General features: G+C 37.2%; 1 protein-coding gene across 1 annotated transcript; it reads right to left on the bottom strand.

The window, feature by feature from the left end:
- Nucleotides 1–993: 993 nt before the first annotated feature.
- LOC140147768 (uncharacterized) lies at nucleotides 994–19,109 on the bottom strand. The gene is made up of 5 exons (XM_072169521.1): nucleotides 18,737–19,109; nucleotides 4,858–4,942; nucleotides 3,626–3,709; nucleotides 2,485–2,541; nucleotides 994–1,089 (listed from the first exon to the last, which is right to left on the bottom strand). The coding sequence occupies exons 1-5, from the start codon at nucleotides 18,973–18,975 to the stop codon at nucleotides 1,009–1,011; spliced, it is 546 nt and encodes a 181-aa protein (XP_072025622.1). The 5' UTR covers nucleotides 18,976–19,109; the 3' UTR covers nucleotides 994–1,008.
- Nucleotides 19,110–19,311: the final 202 nt, after the last annotated feature.

Here is a 19,311-nt window from a genome sequence, read left to right as displayed (position 1 = left end):
CCATTGTGATGATTGATCGCAAGATAAACAGCAAATCCGATCGTAATTCGGCCCGTAATTCAATACCACACACGCAAGTTTAAAGTTTATTAATATTTTATTGTCAAAACAAAACGCACGTTCATACGATCAAGGCTTCCGAATTTGCAGCCAACAAAAGTCACATTTTTCGTGTTTCCGTCTCATCCCTAGAGGTGTACAGCTACAACAAAACTGTGACACTGCGTATTGGACCATGCATACGGGCACGTGCTCTTGAGCATGAGAGTGATTAGTTGACAAATAGTTGACAAAAGAGGGCAGTATATTTTATTTTATTTCTTTCAGAGCCGGGCGGACGCGACAGTATTTTTTTTTCCTTCCAACCGGAGATTTTTTTTTGCGACCGGAAATTTTGTAAAAAAATATGCGCGGTCCGGATTACCGGAAATATCCGGAAGACTGGCATCCCTGTATAATATAAATATCTTACTTGTCACCAATGCACTATAATTTTTGAGAAACATGCAAAAATAGGCACAAAATTGGTTACCTTAAGTTTACTATACCATAATTCGTCATTTTTGGGGTTCAGTTGCTTAAATAATGAAGTATAAATAGTCAAACCAGGACTCAAACTGGGTACATATTTTTTTCTTTCTGTACACTGCCAATGCACTACCCGAATCCATATGGATTCGCCGGTTGATGTTTTACGAGAATCTTTGCTTGAATCGATTAGCGGATTCGTGTCGGATTTCTGAGCCCGCTGTATATGGTATGCAGATCCGTACTTACCTTGCTAGGTTGCTGAAATTGTGGAACAAAAAAGTAGCAAGGCGACTTTCTAGCAACATCTTTGGCCACGACTGAAAGGCTGGAAGTAATTGTACTAACATGTGTTTGATCACCAGCAATACTTAAGTCACTCACTGCAACTGCTAGTATCATTTGAGTGTAAGAAATTTCCATACAATATGTATGTTTCTATGTACTTGGGTCACATGCTCAGTCACCTGTGGAAGAGATTCAATCTGGTCTATGTGTACTTACCATTGTATAGCTTGCAATACTAAGATTGTCCCCATCTCCTTCATCATAATTGGTTGGCTTTAATGAAAATACACAAAGAGAAAAAGCAAAATTTGTAGAAAATGTGTGCAAAATATCTCAGTTACAAGAAATTTGCTAGCTTCCCATTTTAAGTACAATATTAAATAATGAAAGCGAGGTGGCCTACATACTTCACCCTAGCAGGGCGCAAGACAATACGAAACAAGATTAATATGCAATGATCAGAAATAAACAATGCAAGCCTGAGAAATTATGATTTAAATGACGGTTTGGGGCTTGAGCAAACTGACATTTGAGAGAGAAAAAAATCAGGACTCAGCAGGGATTGAACCCCGGTCATAGGATTACTGGTCCAGAGTCTAACCACTGCACTACGTTTTTCGGGCAATCTCAACTCAAGTCCCCATGACAACTCTCTTGCTGTGTCTCAGAGTCCATGTACAACATGTCATTTTTTTATTACATTTGGACAAAAATGCTATAAAGGTGACAGGGTCTTTCATGAATTCATGAATGATGTTTGTCTGTTATTTTGAGTTTTGCTTTGTTTCCTAATTTTATTTTCTACAAAACCGAGTATTAGAACTGATATTTGTTGGATTTCCTTCATGTCACACAATTTCTCTTTTTGAGTTGTTAAATAACAAATCAATATAGAGGGCACAGTAATCAGATGATGGTGAATGTAGTTCAAACCTGAATATACATGTATAGTAGAGGGCAGTATTTTTACTTGATGGATTGTGGCATCTCAAAATATGTGTAGCAATGAAATGTGGGTGGAGTGAAACACTTTCTGCATGTTGAGCAGATAAGTCATATAAATTTTTGTTTTGTACACTGGCGTGCCATATACCCAGTCCAAGAATATTTCTTGAGCCTATAAATAACAAATAATGCAATACAGATTAAAGTTTGGTGCCATTTCTTTCAATATCTTAATTTTAAAAGCAAGATTACAATATCTTATGCCAATGATTACTCCTACATGTATGCCAGATAAATCAATTTTAAATCAATCACAGACGATAATTTTCAATTAACTGGTATACACATAGAAGTAACGTTGGCCTAGCAAATCCTACCTTTCTTATCCCGTCCTCTTTTATGTGAATCTTTAAGGGAAGACATTCTTATAATATCTTGATACGTTATCTTCATGCTCCAAAGCTTTGAATGACATATCTTCATTGCATACAGCAAATACGGAAATGATATCATTTCAGTGTTATCACCCCATCTTTAAAATAATATTTTTGTTGTTCCAATTTCAACACTTTGGACATTCAATACAAAATTAGTAATTACACATAATAACACAAATGTTTTTGTTTGACCAACAAATGCTTGGTCCAATCATGACCAGGTAAGACCATCTTCCATAAAATTAAGCTAAATTGGCAACTGAAAAATAATTACAGGATAGCATACCTCTATCTGGAGACTTTGACAGCTGATGTTGTCATCTTCATCCCGTTCCCGTCTCTTCTGTCATATGAAAGAAATATTGCAAAAACTAATTACAACTCAGCTACATGCATTATGCATATGAGGCCTAGTCTATGAACCCATATCCGTTCTCTCTTTTTTACGGACATCAGTTGGACAACATGTAATGGAATGGGTAATCCATACTACTGCGATGGAACTACGAATATATGGCAACTTAAGACTTTTTACTTTTACATCACAGTCCACTGAAATACATGCATGCTCAGCTCCTATGTTGTAGTGTATGGATTACCCCATATCTGTTCCACGAGCCATGTCCATATTTCAAGAGAAGGGGTGTGGGTTCTCATTAGACTTAAAATTTCAACATCCCATATTTTGAAAATGGGCAATATTTGCATTGTGGAATGCCAGATATGAACCTCTTGGGAGGGATGCCCATACATTAAGATTTAAGTATCTTAATCTTAACACTTCCACAATGCATCAATATATATTTTCATCTTTATATTTTGTTTCAGATACACCAGTTACACCTTCTATTCTGCCTTTCTGATGCTGTCCCATCAGTCAGATATTTCCAGCTCATGCTTTAAGGGGGTACTACACCCCTCGATAAATTTATGCCTATTTGTGCATTTTTCTCAAAAACTAATAACACACTGGTAACAAAGGTTATGTATATTATAGGGGCAAGAAATCCAAATACTATACTGGAATTTCAGTGACTAAAGACAAGCGGTTCGTTATTTATGATAAGAAATAAGGTACCGCTATGATGTACCTCGTTTCCTATCATATACTCTGAACCGCTTGTCTTCAGTCACTGAAATTTCAGTGTAGTAATTTTATTCCTTGCCCCAATAACATACATAATTTTTGTTACCAGTGTGTTATTATTTTTTGAGAAAAATACAAAAATAGTCATAAATTTACCACAGGGGTGTAGTACCCCCTTAAATCACAAATTTAGTTCATGTGAGCCTATTTTACAAGCTGGCTTGAATGCCACCACTAACAAATGTATTGCTTGAAAATTCCCATAGTGCAGGCTACATGTACATGTATGACCCATGTAAATATTTGGTCTGATTTGATCCATTTTGACTTTTATGTATACCTTTCGGTTGAAGCTTCCAAACCGCACAAATCCTTCTGATGCAGGTGCATATGAGGAGGTGGACTCTCTTCTTTTTTTGGCAAGCTGATAAGAAAAAAAAAAAAAAAAAAAGAAAATTAATGTTGATTTAAATGTTTTCTTACAAATTCTACTTTTAAAGAGCTGTAATGTGCCTACATGTACTGTCAATACAATAATATTGCCTGGAAGTTATTTACATGTACATAGCATTTTGCTCAGAAGCAAGCCCAAATGACATGTATATGGAAGTCCTTGTCCTTTCTTTCTTTCTACCTTTTCTTTCCATCCTTGCTTAATTCATTTATTAGATTGTTTATTAACCTGTATGTATTTCTTATATTTTATAATGCATTTTCTATATATGCTCTTTTTTATATCTTTTGTTCATTCATTCATTATATTAAGGGCTGGGGTATGAACGTTTGGACAGTATTTATTTTGGGACATCAGAGCACATCAGACATATCGAATTGCATTCTGAATACGAAGAATGTCATTCTGACATCAAATAATTTTGATTTTTTGAAATTAGCAATGTAATCCACTTTTTATGCCAAATCATTACAAATTCATAATTTTGATATTTCACGGTCCTCGAAGTAAACTTTATAAATCTGATAATTTATATTTGAAGTATATGTAGGTGGGATGAAAAGCCGACGATCAGTTGAAAATTTTGACCTTTCAGAAGAAAATATATCGATTTTTTTTACCAAAACACCAAAATAAAAAAGGTCTTTTGGGGAAAAAATCCATATCTTCTATATGAAAGCTCAAAATTTACATTTGATCGTCGGCTTTTCCTCACAGCTACATACACTTTAAGAATATATCATTAAATTTATTAAATTTACTTCGAGGACTGTTATATATCAAAAATTTGAAAAATATCAAATTTTTATAATTTGTCATAAAATTTGTATTATATCGTGATTTTCAAGAAATGAAAATTATTTGATATCAGAAAGACATGCTTCGTATTCATAATGCAATTCGATAGGTCTGAGGTGCCTCATGTCCCACAAAAAATACTGTCGAAACGCAATAAACGCTCATTCTAGATCCCTTAAGTAATTTATATTCAAGATAAAACTAAATCCATTTTGTCTTTTGTGCCGTGGGTTATTTTTCCTTGTTTATTCATTAATTATTCATTATGTAGTCCTATTTTCTTAATGTTTCCTTTTTTAATTTTTAAAGAACAAACATACCCTTCTTGGTAACATGAAACTTTTCTTTGGAGCAATAATGGAACTATCACAATCGATATCCGGTGACACGTCAGGAGAGGCACGTCTGTAGCATAAAGAATGAAAGAAAGACAGCCACAAGTGTTATTGAAATAATATTAATGTAGTATGTCACATCAGAGAAATGCCACACACATAAGGACATCTTACAGACGGATTTCATGTCCGCTCTGGTACTTTTGTGTGCTCGACCGCGCTGCCTGTAATCGGACCCATGTCACACCCGAAGATTTCGGGCAAGTCATCACCAGCGTGTTGCATGGTAGCGGGCGCAACCAAAGCTGAAGCAAGCTTCTTCAGCGTGCTCTGTAGCAGTGTAGGCAAAGCTACGCAATGTGATCGAGAGAAACGATACCTTTGTCACGGTTTTTGCCCCCTTTTTATGGATGTAGATAGCTTCCCTTATTCTTCTGGTGAATGCATTTGAGACCTAATCAAGTACTGTTGCCCTTTCCCATTCTATAATGTGATTTTCTTGAGCTACATGTACAATGTATGTGGTCTGTGATGGCTGATTTGTGCTGTTCTGAGGTTGATTCTTTTCTGTTTGCTTTAGTGAACTTTCTTTCAGTCTTGTACCGAACTGTCTTCATGTCTCCCCTGCATATGACATGTCGCATCCTTTGCAAGGAATATTGTACACCACGTCACTGGTCTGCTCAATAGCAATGTCTTTCTTAATGTCCTTAGGATGGACCAGCAGACTTTTTACCCTGTTAGTAGGTCTCATTGCTGCAGAGATTTATGTTTCCTGAAGATTCTTTGAAGTTTTTCTGACAAGCCTTCAAAGTAGGGTATGACTACCATACCTTTGGATGGTGTGTCTAGAACTGTCTTCCTTCTTTTTCTGTCTCGCTTTCGGTTGTTTTTCATTCACTTGCTGCTTCACTCTATCCAACGACCATTTGGGGTAACCACGTTCTGTTAGCACTGTCCTCATCTTATCTTCGCCTCCTCTTTCTTGTCTTCTTCCGCTGTAACTATGTTTTCCATTCTGTCCTTGAGTGTCCGGATGACCTCAATTTGTTGATGTAACTGGGTGCTGTGACTGGAAATTCAAATACTGGTCCGTGTTTGTTTTTGTGGTACCGTATACCAGCAGCTTCACAGACCCGTCTTCTTTGCGGACGATTAACGTGATCAGGAACGGGATCTTGCCCTGCTATTCTAATGCCAGGGGTGGAGGAGCAGGCGGATGCGGGAGTGTGCAATAGGGCCTATGTGAAAATTACAGCATATAGCATGTCAAAACTACTGTTTACTTTTTCAAATCTAGTGAGGATATGATGTATTGACAGCTTTGAATGTTGAATTCGTACAACTAAAACAATTACTGACTACCGTACTTAAGGTGGTACTACACGCCCGGATAAAGTGATTCAAGACAAGGGGTTCATTATACAATGTATAATGTTAAGAAATAAGGTACATTTTAGTGGTACCTCCTTTCTTATAAATCATAAATAACGTACCGCTTCTGGATTCCAGACCCCAAAAATATACATAACTTTTGTTACCAGTGGGTTATTATTTTTTGAGAAAAATGTAAAAATAGTAAAAATAGTGACATATTCTACCAGAACACATTGTTTATTTCAGTAAATAGATTCATCATGTTTGTTGATAAACATTATAAATATGATTTCATTTGAACAAAACCAAAAATTTGACTCAAATTGACGAAGCAGAATGCAGATGACACAGTAAAGCTATTAGTTTACAGGAAGGTCACCCACATTGACCAATATCTTAATTTTGATTCCCATCATCCTGTCCATCATAAACTGGGTGTCGTTCGCACTCTTCTTTACAGAATGAACAGCATACGGAAGAGCAGGATAAGAATTAGGAAGAACAAAAGATCTTTAACAAGCGCTCGAGCGCTGACGCTATCCAGGTTGGACTTTCAAATAAGTTTAGAGACAAATTTATGGTGCAAAAACAGATCAAGCCTAAAATCAAGAAATAGTAAAAATGCTAGATGCTATGCTATGCTATGCAGGCACTTATATAGCGCTCTTACACATAGAAACTATGTATCACAGCGCTTTACAAAAGAAAATAAATAAGTCTTTAGATTAGACCGGAAGGTTGCCAGCGTTGGAGAGTGGCGGATATGGTGAGGGAGTTTGTTCCAAAGAAAAGGTCCTGCTACAAAGAAGGCTTTATCACCAGTTAGAGTTTGTGTATGCGGAACAATGAGAAGCCTGTTGTCCTGGGCAGAGCGTAATCCACTTCTGGGAATGTAAGGCTGAATGAGTTCAGTGATGTAAGATGGAGATGTTGTTGAGTCCATGAAACATTTGTAGACAATGTTTAACAGCTCTTGAAATGGATGCGAGTAGGTATGGTAACCAAGAATCAGACCAAGGGACTTGTTGTGATCCCGTACGTAGAGGGACTCGCAGAGAAAGCAACAGAATCTTCCGAAAACACGGAATAGCGACAGCCATGAAGCCAAACACCACTCTACAAGAAGAATTCAAGAATCCATTTGGATCAGAAGACGAGCAGTCGAGCACCCAATGTCATGAACAGAGATGAGGGGACCCACTTCCTTAGTCATGTGTATGATCCTCTCCTGGCTGATAATACACCCTCTTCAGTCGGGATACGTCCAACCGGAAGTAAGGATCAACAACCATCATTCTGATGATGCCTACAGACCATGATAGGCGAAACCGTCAAAAGTGAGTTAACGTTTTGGTTTGTTCAAATGAAGTCATATTATAACACACAATTTATTGTTAATCTTACTTACTGAAACAACAATCTTCAAAGAACAGGTAACCAGCCACCTTAGCAGAACAATTTCACAAATCAATGCTGCAAGTAAACAACCACCTGGACCCCATGGCCTCACCAAGGCTCCCGCTAGCGCTAGCCTTCAAAAGCTCTGCGTCCCATCGGAAGAAACAACTGTAAAACCTAGCCGGGAAATGTGCGTCCCACAATATTTTTGTGCGTCCGTATGTATGTTGACGTGTTGGGCAACAGGCAATACAATTTTAGGTCGTGTTCTCACTACAGACATGGGGTCTCGTACCTAGGTCCGAGTCCACATACAAGTGGACTCAGTCCACATTGATTTCGCGTTCTCACTAACATCAAAATGCTGATGTAGGATCGACTCCACTTACCCGGATGTTATAGAATCAGATTTTATTGACAATTACTGAACATACAGTGTAGTCAAAGTTACAAAACAATATAACAAACAGTAAAAGTATAAAAAGTTTTTTAGATTAAAACTATCATTTACAAGTAAATATTTACATTAACATTGAAACAATGTATTTTTTGACCCGTTATTTTATAAAACAACTGGAACAATGCACACGTGTTTTAACTCTAGAAACACACAAAAATGTAAAGTAGTTATACATGATGAATATTCATTATCCCATGTGAGAATGGAGAGTCAATAGATGGCGCACTAAATTAATTAATCAAGCGCTTCAATGCATGACCATGACCATGACGTCACAAATTCTGTTCCAATGCATGTTTTGAGCCGAACTCACAGCACAAATCAAACTTTACTATAGACTATCAATTTGGAAAGATCATGTTTTATTTCCAGGCCCCCTGATATATTCCTTCAATCTATGGATATGTTATTTTGTGATATATGCATGTAGGCCTATTTGGAAAGATCTGAAATAAACACCTCTAAAAACTGTTATTTTATATAGGCCTATACGTGTAAAATGAGAGAAATACATCGGGTTGTTATTTCTGATTTTGGTCAAGCACGCCGATTCACACGCAACACAACCTCTAAACAGAGAAGATGTAAGGAAGAGGAGGGTTAACGGATTTATATACTTGAGATAATCCCGTAGGTAATCCGATTGCACCTATTCATAGTCCTTTATTCTAAAGTAGTTAGACATCCACTTGCAGTAGCCTTTGATGTGATGTGTGAGACCGCTCACGGTCGACCGATTTTCACTCGAATGTTTCTATAGAGAGTTTGTTGAAAAGTATGAAACGTGTGTATTAAGGACCCCCTGCTTGGATGGGATACCACATGTGGATATAATACAAGAAAGAAATCAGGTGTTGTAAAATTTCCCCCCAAATCTGCCTTTTTTGTTAATATCATACATTTCTAAAGAAGAAATTTTTAGGATTTTTTAGAGAAGTGATGATTGTTGATCATTTCTATTTTCAAGTTTTTATGTATTTTCCGGTCATATCCTGTAAACCTAATAAAGATATTCTGATAATTGACAACATTCTCTTTCACAAATGATAGAGGCTGAAAGTGACAACAAGCGACGAAAATTGTAATTTATCATGGAACTTCAGTCATACATGTATTTTATCTGAAATCTGACTGGATGACAGGGCCTGCATGGTACGATGACATGCAATCACTGACCTATCCCTAAAAGTAGTTGCGTGTATCACACCCGTTCCGGGTTCAAACCCCATTGTAGTATTCTATTGTTAAGCGGCTAAATAGGGTGATTCATCATTTACTTTGAATGAGCGGTCTCACACATAGTTTTTTTGAGGATAGCCAGGCCCGCGACACTCCGGCACTTGTTGGAAGACATATGGTACAGCAGACAGTACATGTACAATGTGATTCTCTCATTTATAATTAGGATTACGTCATTGCCAGAGCTTGTTTATTTGTTCATTAGAATGATTGACAGCGGTGGGCGGACTTATACTCTAAAAATGTGATTCTCGGATAAATTATAGGTCACTAGGTCAATTCGGACCGTCTCTTCCTCAGATCTCTATGTAGGACTCTATGGTATCTTCTCATTACACGATCGTAGTAAGACTTGGCCGGCGACGACGCTTGCGAATTGCATGTCTTCAGCTGCGGTATAGCACGGTATAGGCAGTTTGTAGAGTGTCCTATTTCTATATTAAAGGATCTCTGCGATAGCTGGATCAACCTCCTCTTCCTTACATCTTCTCTGCTCTAAATCACCATCAAAAATACTAATTTTGATTGGTAATTTTAACTCAGTCTAGCAAAATGTACACTTCAAAAATGAATATTACACCTGAATATTCTTTTGTATTATACTGTAAAGCCCAATGTCGTTTTGTTTAATTCTGAAACTGGATAAAATCTGTATGCTGCGATGCCGTTGTTTTCACACTGCACGAGAAGCATGCTGCTCATCAAACCACGGCAAGCATCTCGAATCTAACTAACGCGTCGTGTATAATCCACTTTCCCTCGACTTTTTTCCGCATAAAAATAAATATTGTAAATTCATGAAATAAAGCATGCATGTTAGGCCTGGCATTTTCAGGTAATTTTGTACCCGGGTACCCGCCGCATTTTTCAGGCGGGTAACCGGTAGTGATGTGGTCGGCACCGTTTTTTATTGTCGACATGTCGATATAATTCGTACACCGACGTCGACAGTGTGTCGACATAAAAAAAATTCTAAAAAAAAAAAAAAAAAAAATTTTTTAATTTTCAAAAAAATATTTTGGCCAGAAAATCAAGTTATAGGCCCAAACTGACTTGTTATTCAAGGTTGGAAACCAGAGAACTACTGATACTCAAAAAAAAAAAAAATGCCAATTTTTTTTTTACAAAGTTGAAAAAGTTGTACATTTTAATTACTTTTGTTTCTATTGAACAGCTAGCAATGCATACTAATTCAATGTGTCCCTGACTGTTCAATAGAAGCAAAGGTAATCAAAATGTACAAGTTCATCCAACTTTGTAAAAAAAAATTGGCATTTTTTTTTTTTTTAGTAGCAGTATTTCTCTGGTTTCCAACCTTGAATAACAAGTCAGTTTGGGCCTATAACTTGCTTTTCTGGCCAAAAATATTTTTTGAAAACTAAAAAAAAAAAAAAAAAAATTTTTTTTGTCGACATGATTTTTTGATGTCGACATGTCGGCATACGTGCTGACGTCGACATTATGTCGACATAAGGCATGTCGACCACATCACTAGTAACCGGGTACCCGAAATTGAAAAAAAAAAAAAATGCCAGGATCATTCATGGTTGACCTAAAAAAAAAAATTCAAGATATTTTGTATTTTTAATATGAAAATCGATACTTTGTATTCATGTCATACTCTATTAATGATTTCAAAATGCATTCAAATTCAATGCATTTTGAAATCATTAATAGACTATGACATGAATACAAATTATCAATTTGCATATATTAAAAATACAAAACATCTTGAAATTGTTTTTTTTTTTTATGTTAATCATGAATGATCCTAGCATTTAGGTCTAGGTCCAGGGACACTACAAAACCGAAAAAATAAACTTAAAAGGGGAAACAGGTCGCTTACTGTCCACTAGGCTAAAAGAACACAAGACTGAATCAGAAAAAGCTAGTGAGAAAACCTTCACAAGAGCACAGAGGAAAGCATCAACTACAGAAACATTCAAGTCTGCCATAGCAGAGCATACTGCAACAAATAATCACATGATTGGGTGGGAGGAGGCCAAAGTCATCGACCAAGAAGCTAACAAAACAACTCGTTGGCTCAAAGAGGCCATCTGGATTAGGAGCAGAGGCAACACCACCATGAACAAGGACGAGGGGGCGTACAGACTTGATCGGAAGCAACCCATGTGACGTCATCAAACTCCGTCACAAAGTCTGCCGATAAAATCTAGAAACACTACCACTCACCACACCAGAGTGAACAAGATTCCTGATAGGAATCGAAATATTTCTAGTAAGTACCTAATTTACTATTTGGATCTGTGTTGAGAACATTTGCCTACCAGTGATTTATGAACATTTGCCTACCAGTGATTTAACAACAATGAGGTAAAGTCGAACATAACCGAAAACAGTAGTGGTTTTAGTAGCAAAAAGGAAGCTTATTTCACCACCGTAAATAACTCTGTTCGGTGCCAAATTCGTCACCATGGCACACGTATAACATACAGTCATAATGACTTGTGGAGACTGAAAGCTAACAAAACATCTCTTAATAGTGAGGCCAAGCATAACATCACTGAGCTTGGTATAAAGAAACATTTTCGTGGTCGTAGAGCAGGGAAAAATACCCACAGACAGATCCGTGTTCACCATCCATGCAATAACAGCGCCCCTGTCATGCATGATGACTTTAGCTTTTTTGACAATGCATCAATGGGTGATCGTTATGATAATGACTCGTACCAGTACCATGATCACGATGATAGCCATGTATCATCTGCTGCAAGCCATCGCAGTAGACCTAGAGTTTTAACACCCATACCCAGAGCCCCTGAGAGCAGCACCCAACGTACAAATAAGAACAGTTCAAACAGTTCACCTGTTCCATCGATTTTTGTCACAAATACCAGATCACTTGTGGAAAAGTTGGATGAAACTGAAGTTATCCTTTCTCAGAACGATTCACAGATATTTGTTGTAAGTGAAACTTGGTTCCACCCTGGCTTACCGGACTCTAAAATGAACATTCCCCAATATAACTTATTTTCTGTCTCACGCCAAAAAGAACATAGCCTCGAGCTGGAGGAGGTGTAGCAGTTTATGTGAAGAACAATATCACTTCTTATCTCATAACTGAAATTACAGTCCCAGAAGAGCTGGAATGTGTTTGGGTAATGGTGCGTCCCCACCGTATGCCACGAGAGGTGTCGGCAATTGCAGTCTGTGCCGTGTATATTCCACCAGATGCACCAGTTGCACTACAGAATCTGCTCGTTGATCATCTACTTGAAGCTACTGATAGTCTACGTACATCCTATCCTGACATTGGATTTGTAATTGCTGGAGACTTTAATAAATCACGTATTGACAGATTATTGTTTGGCAATCAATTGAAACAACTCATTAAATTTCCAACTAGAAAGGATGCTATACTAGATCTTGTTTTTACCAATTTTAGTCAGCATTACAATGAACCAATTTGCTTACCACCAATTGGGAAAAGTGATCACAATTGCATTGTTCTTAAGCCATGTAGTTCAATCCCTGGTAATAAAATCAAGAAGTCCAGTGTGAGATCATTTAAGGATTCTAATCTCCGTAGTTTTGGTACATGGATTCAAAACCATGATTGGGATGAAGTTATTAACACATCTGGGGTCCAAGCCAAAACTGATACCTTTTATGCTCAGTTGAATGATGCAATTGAAACACATTTTCCATTGGTCACTGTAAAACATCATGAATCTGATAAACCATGGATAACTCAGAAAATTAAAAATCTAATTAAGTGACCGCCAGACTGCCTTCATGCAAGGTAACACAACTCAGTGGAAGTTTTTACATAATAAAATCAAGCGTTTAATTGAGCAAACAAAATGAATTACTATGCTGAAAGAGTTAGACACTTGCAAAAAACTGACAGTAAAAACTGGCATCGCCAGGTTAAGGTCATGACAAGGAACTGTTCAAATGAAACATGTATTCAGGTGCCAGGGGTCCAAGCTAATAGACACAATGAAATTGCAAATGTCATCAATTGTAAATTTGTGGATGTTTCTGCTAATTTAGAGCCCCTTGATAATTCTAAGCTCCCTTCATACTTACCAGCAAGGAGCTCACCACCATGTTTGCACCCATGGAATATGTATAAAGTTTTAAAAAGATCAATGCATCAAAAGCTACAGGTCTTGATGGGATACCGCCTCGTCTTGTCAAAGAATTTGCATACGAGCTGAGTGTTCCTCTCACTGACATCTTGAATAGCTCAGTATACTGAGGGAACGGTTCCACACCAGTGGAAAAAGCGATTGTGATTCCTATCCCTAAGCAGTATCCTGCGAATATTGACAAGTTGAGACCGGTGTCCCTGACGGACTGTTTTGCTAAAATCAGTGAAGGTTTTGTTGTGGACTGGATTCTTGATGACATTCAACACAAAATAGATCCCAACCAATATGGTAATGTTAAAGGAGTCTCTACCTCACATTATCTGGTTAGTCTGATACATTTTCTACACACTGGGGCTAATTTACCAAAAAATGTGGGCACTGTTGTCGTGACGGATTTTTCAAAAGCTTTTGACCTCATAGACCACAATTTACTCATCTCCAAGTTTGTTCATATAGGAGTGAGAGAATCACTCATTCCATGGATTTGTAGTTTCATTTCTGGTAGACAACAGTGTGTCAGATATAACCAAACTTTATCTGACTACAAAAATTTAAATGGGGGGTTGCCACAAGGCACAAAAATGGGCCCTTTGGGTTTCCAAATCATTATCAATGATGCAGCATCAGATGCTGATGCTAGTGTGTGGAAGTATGTAGATGACCTATCTTTGGCATCAAATGTATCCTATCCTACCAAGAGTACGCTGCAAAAAGATCTGAACAGTTTTGTTGATTGGTCAAAAATAATAATTTGACACTAAATCCATCCAAGTGTCAAGGGCTTCAGGTTTGTTTCATGAATGACCCACCTGCTCCCACTGTGTCTATTGACGATGTGCCTCTTCAGTTTGTTAAATTTGCTAAAATTCTGGGCATTTGGATACAGGATGATTTGAAGTGGGACAAACAAATTAATGAAATGCTAAAAAACCAATAGCCGCATGTATATGCTCCGTACTCTTAAAAGATTTGGTTTTACATCTGATGAACTTGCAGTTATTTACAAAGGCTATGTACGGCCATTGTTAGAATATGGTGATGTTGTATGGGATTCGTCTTTGACATGTGAACAGGTTAATTCTCTTGAAAGAGTGCAAAGAAGGGCTTGCAAAATAATACTTGGCAAGAAATACAACTCATATACTGATGCAATTGAAGAATGTGGAATTCAGACTCTTTCTGACCAAAAAAAAAATCACAGTGTTAAATTTGCTCAGTCTCTGCCAAAATGTGATCGTACGACAAATCTCATTCCCCCTACAAGGCGTTCTATGCATGGCAGAGAATTGCGCAATTCAAATTCCATCACTCGTTTACCTTGTAGAACTGAGCGGTTCAGAAAGAGTCCAATTCCACACTTCATCAACTTACTTAATGCTTAAAATTGATGTTTTGTTTCACCCATTGATGCAGTTTAACAATTTGATGCAATTTAATTTAATTATTTTGATGTGACAATTTTTATGGTATGGGTATGACAGTGAATATGAGTGTATTGAGTGACTTGGTGTGTATGCATATTATTTAGGGTGACTGTGTTTGAAAGTTCATGTAAGAGGTGCGCTCAAGAGTGAGTGGGGGTGTGTTTGTGAGGATAAGTGTGGATATAAGATTAGTTAAGGGGTTTGCTTTCATAATTATGTGCAATATAATTTTTGTGTTTCTTTTATGCTTTTTGATGCTTATTTGATTTGGTGTGTGGGGAGTATTATTTGTGGTCACTGTGTTTGGGAGTAAGAGGTGTGCTTAGGGGTGGGTGTGTGTGAGTGTGGTGTGATGGGGTGAGTGTGGAGATAAGCTTTTATAATTATGTGCAATATAATTCTGAATATTATATGTTTTTCTTATGTTTATTTCTTGTAATATGTATTTTAATAACTTTTATGTATAATAATAGTAAATAATTTTTTGATGTTTTAATATATTGTAAAAAGTGACGCAATTTGGCTATTTGCCACGATGTTATTTTCAATAAATATGAAATGAAATGAATGAACGATCCTGATGAATCTATTCAGAGTAATTTATTATTAATATATACGTGGTGCGAAACTTTCTTGCCACCACTTGCCAAGTTTTCTTACGGTGCTTCCCGAATCTTTTTATCGTGTGGTTGATCAGTGCATGAGCGGTAATCACACACGGCAGTGACAGCACCAGGGCATTCGCTTAACTGCCTTGCTCAAATCTTTAATCACCGACGCAGTTGGCAGTTGTCAAAACATCTTTGATCAAGCAAGGTTGCAGAATTAAACGGACTCATAATATGGTCGGAATTTGTACTTCAGCGCCTGTGTTTCCGGTTAAAAGTAAGCAAACACTTCAGCTAAGATACATAAATGTTAGCCAAGCTAAATTGAAGCCAAACTGGACAATCTAAAAATAGTTTTGCTGCGTTTTAAAACTGAAGACGCTACGATGACTGACCGTGTTATACTAGCAATCTCTATCTGTTATTCACACATTAACTATCGTGTCGTCATGGATTATGCCTGGTCGAGCACCCTCACAGACCCGAACGTAGTGAGGGTGCTTGGTATGTCCGCCATGTTTCAAATCCATGGATGGCCAGCATAATGGCACGCAAATTTAAGCTTTATGAGAAGCCTGTTTTAGTTGCAAAATGAGAACACAGAGTGGCTTAATATCTTTAACCCACATTCTCAATCTCTCATGCCAGAGGTTTAAATAAAACGATCCCTAACTAATTATCAAAAGATCGTAAATGTAATTTCTTGAAACGTGCCAGAGAAACGATTTGTTTACAAGTAACAATCCTTATTCTGACACCGATACCGTTCATTCGGCAATCCACGTGATCACTCAGGTGAACTAGAATTGGACGATCGATTGCGTGAAATTTTATCCAGGTTACCGGGCCATGCTTAATGGCGATACTCGCGTCTTGGAAATATTTTTCAACCACGTTGCAAAATGATCGGAAATACACCATCAAGGCGACTCGATCGGTAAGCATCATTAAAACTAAGGCCGAGTAAAAAAAAATACATGTTTCTCGTCCGCGCCCTCCTCATTTTTTGAAGATTTATCAAATTTCTTTTTATTTTGTAAACTTTCAGTTATAACTTGTTGAAAAAGATGTTTCAGAAGTTGAAACTTATTTTACGGCTTTGTAAATGCATAAATATATCATTTAAGAAGAGTTTTGTGATCACTAAAGGGGTCTACCTCTCAAAACAATAAAATAAAAAGGGCCTCCTCCTTTTTCTCAGATATCAATCTGTATGTCGAATACCCGAAATATGGTGCCAAATACAGCTATTTAGCGTCGTTTTCAAATAAAAAAATACAAAATAAAAAGGCCCTCATTCTCCTATTTTTTTAAAACCCGGACGAGAAACATGTTTTTATTTTTACTTGGCCTAAGCAATATTGAGTATTTCTTCTTTTGATTTTTCTGATAAAATTGTAGTTTACAGTTTTGATTAGTTTGATGAGAGTGGATTTAAACACCAGTCCACTAGTAGACGTTGTAATTGACAGTTTGACACTTCCGCCGGAGGATAATGTGAATCCATAAGATGTGGCGATCAATTTCACGATTAAAATCTTTCCTTTGGGGCGATTTCCATTTCTTGCTATCATTTAAAGCCTGAAAGCATCAATACTAAACTAAGATAGGCTATCAGTCACTTGTGCAGATGTATATGTTAACATTGGATTCTATTTCTTGTTTATTTTTCACTGATGGAAACACCTGTTCTGTTGTATCTTGTATTGGTAGTATTTCCCACATATAGTTGTGGATAGTAGATAGTTCCAGTAACTGTAACTCGGTATCTTTATTTAACATTATGACATTCTCGGATACCGGGCCAGTAAATGTCAGTATGCAGGGGTCGCGCTAAGTTGCGTTCTTGCGCGCCATGCGCATTTTTTTAAGTTTGAGCGCATCTATTCATTTTTGCATACCAGTTCGGGGGTTTTCATGCGCGCAGAAAAATGAAAACATGTGAAAGAAAAATAAAAGCTTCGATCTCCAATATTTACGACCTGTCCAGAAATTATGTAACATAAAATGCAATAACATAAATGTTGAAGTGAAGTCGCCGTAGCATTGTAACATAATTTAAAAATAAAAATAAAATACACACCTCCAGCGTAATTTAACACAGATTGTGATATTGTATAGAATCACTGATGAGTTTTATTGCAGTACTGAATGACGACGCGTACGTGAGTTGGTAATTTCTAATTCTAGGGATCGGTAAGGAATGCTTCAAGGGTGGTGTGTAGAGATATGCCAGCGGTGAAATACTGAGGCCGTAGAAGGAAAAGGTGACAAAAATTTGCCCTTGAATTATGTTTTATAGTCAAAATACTCCAGTAATTCAATAAATATCATGATATTTGGCCTAAACTTGAACTCATTAGCAATGAAATGTCATTTTTATTGAGTAAATCATGGCTTTTTCACTCGTCACATGTGACTTGCAATGCTGTTGAATTCTGCACTTTGCCAAAGTTGAACTGCATTTTATGGAATTCGCGAACTTTTATGGCATAAAGCAACACTTTTATAGCAAGTACACTGCGTGGGAACTTTCTTTAAAAGCCAGATAGTTGGTTAGGGAGTGATCGTTATTTACGACAGGGGGTAATGGGCGTTTTGAGGGGGGAATCCGAATTTTTTTGGGTCTTGAGCCTGAGGGGGAACACAAAATTTTTCGTTGAACCAGGAGGGGGAAGCGAAATTTTTTGTCGATATTTTTCCAAAGCGCCCATTACCCCTGCCGTAAATAACGATCGGTCCTTACATGACATTGCCTTAATAGCGAGAATCATGGCGTGAAAGGGAGATCGCGTTTTTGCCAGGCCATAAACTATTTACACATAACCAAAATCACAAAATCTGATACTGATATATTGAAACGGGCATTCAATACTTGACTAGAGAACCCCTCATTTTAGGATTTGAGCGCATATTTTAACACTTTCAGGGGGTTCAGGGGTTCTGAGAACCCCTGGATTTAAAACCTAGTGCTACCCCTGTCAGTATGTTGAAGGATAGGACCGAAGACATGCAGGCAGGTCTAGGATAGTATAGATTTCTCGATCAAGTCTGAAGTACTCCATTTCAAAAGATGTACTCCAGTCTGAAGAAGTTTAAACTCCAGTTCAAACTTCTTCATGGAGATTTTTGGCAGTTACCTACATTTGACCAAGTATCAAGTACTTTCCAATTAATTTTTTTAACAAGTCAGAACATGAACATGAACTTTAGGTCATATGCATAATTGTGAACACTTACTTTCTTTTCTGTGATCGCAATGTATGTTGAAATCTGCTTACATCAGGAACAACACTGCTTGATACAGTCCGGAGTTTGGTTAATGGAGTTTTGGTTGGATTTCTTTCAGGTGGTAAACACAAAACAGGCGAGCTTGTTGACGGTACCAAATGTCTGTGTTTTGCTTTCGCCCTCAAGCGCAATGCAGCCAGTCTAGGCGATCGCCGTAGACCTACTTGAGATGCGTCATTTTCAGTCATTTTGTTCCTGAACGTCCTTTATACTATGATAAACAAGATGACACGTTCTGCACAGCTAAGCATTAGCTGTCATTGATAAATTAATGATGTTTAGAAATGCATTCACAGGTTTCAAAAGTACCGCAACGGCTCAAAAGGTACCAATCGGAAATACATTTTATCGATTATCTTGATCCCTAATTGATACAGTGTTTCTATTTTTTACATAATGTTATCCCATTTTGTGGTATTTAAAACCAGTAAACATATTTTTAATGAATAAGCATTCATACGGTATAATAATTAAGAATATTCAATCATGATACCTTTATATCATTAACAATTTTTAGACCATAC

The sequence above is a fragment of the Amphiura filiformis genome, chromosome 3 (genome assembly GCF_039555335.1).
Source record: "Amphiura filiformis chromosome 3, Afil_fr2py, whole genome shotgun sequence".
In the NCBI taxonomy this organism is placed as follows: domain Eukaryota; kingdom Metazoa; phylum Echinodermata; class Ophiuroidea; order Amphilepidida; family Amphiuridae; genus Amphiura; species Amphiura filiformis.
The sequence above is the reverse complement of the archived record's forward strand: the minus strand, read 5'-3'. Positions and strand labels throughout refer to the sequence as shown.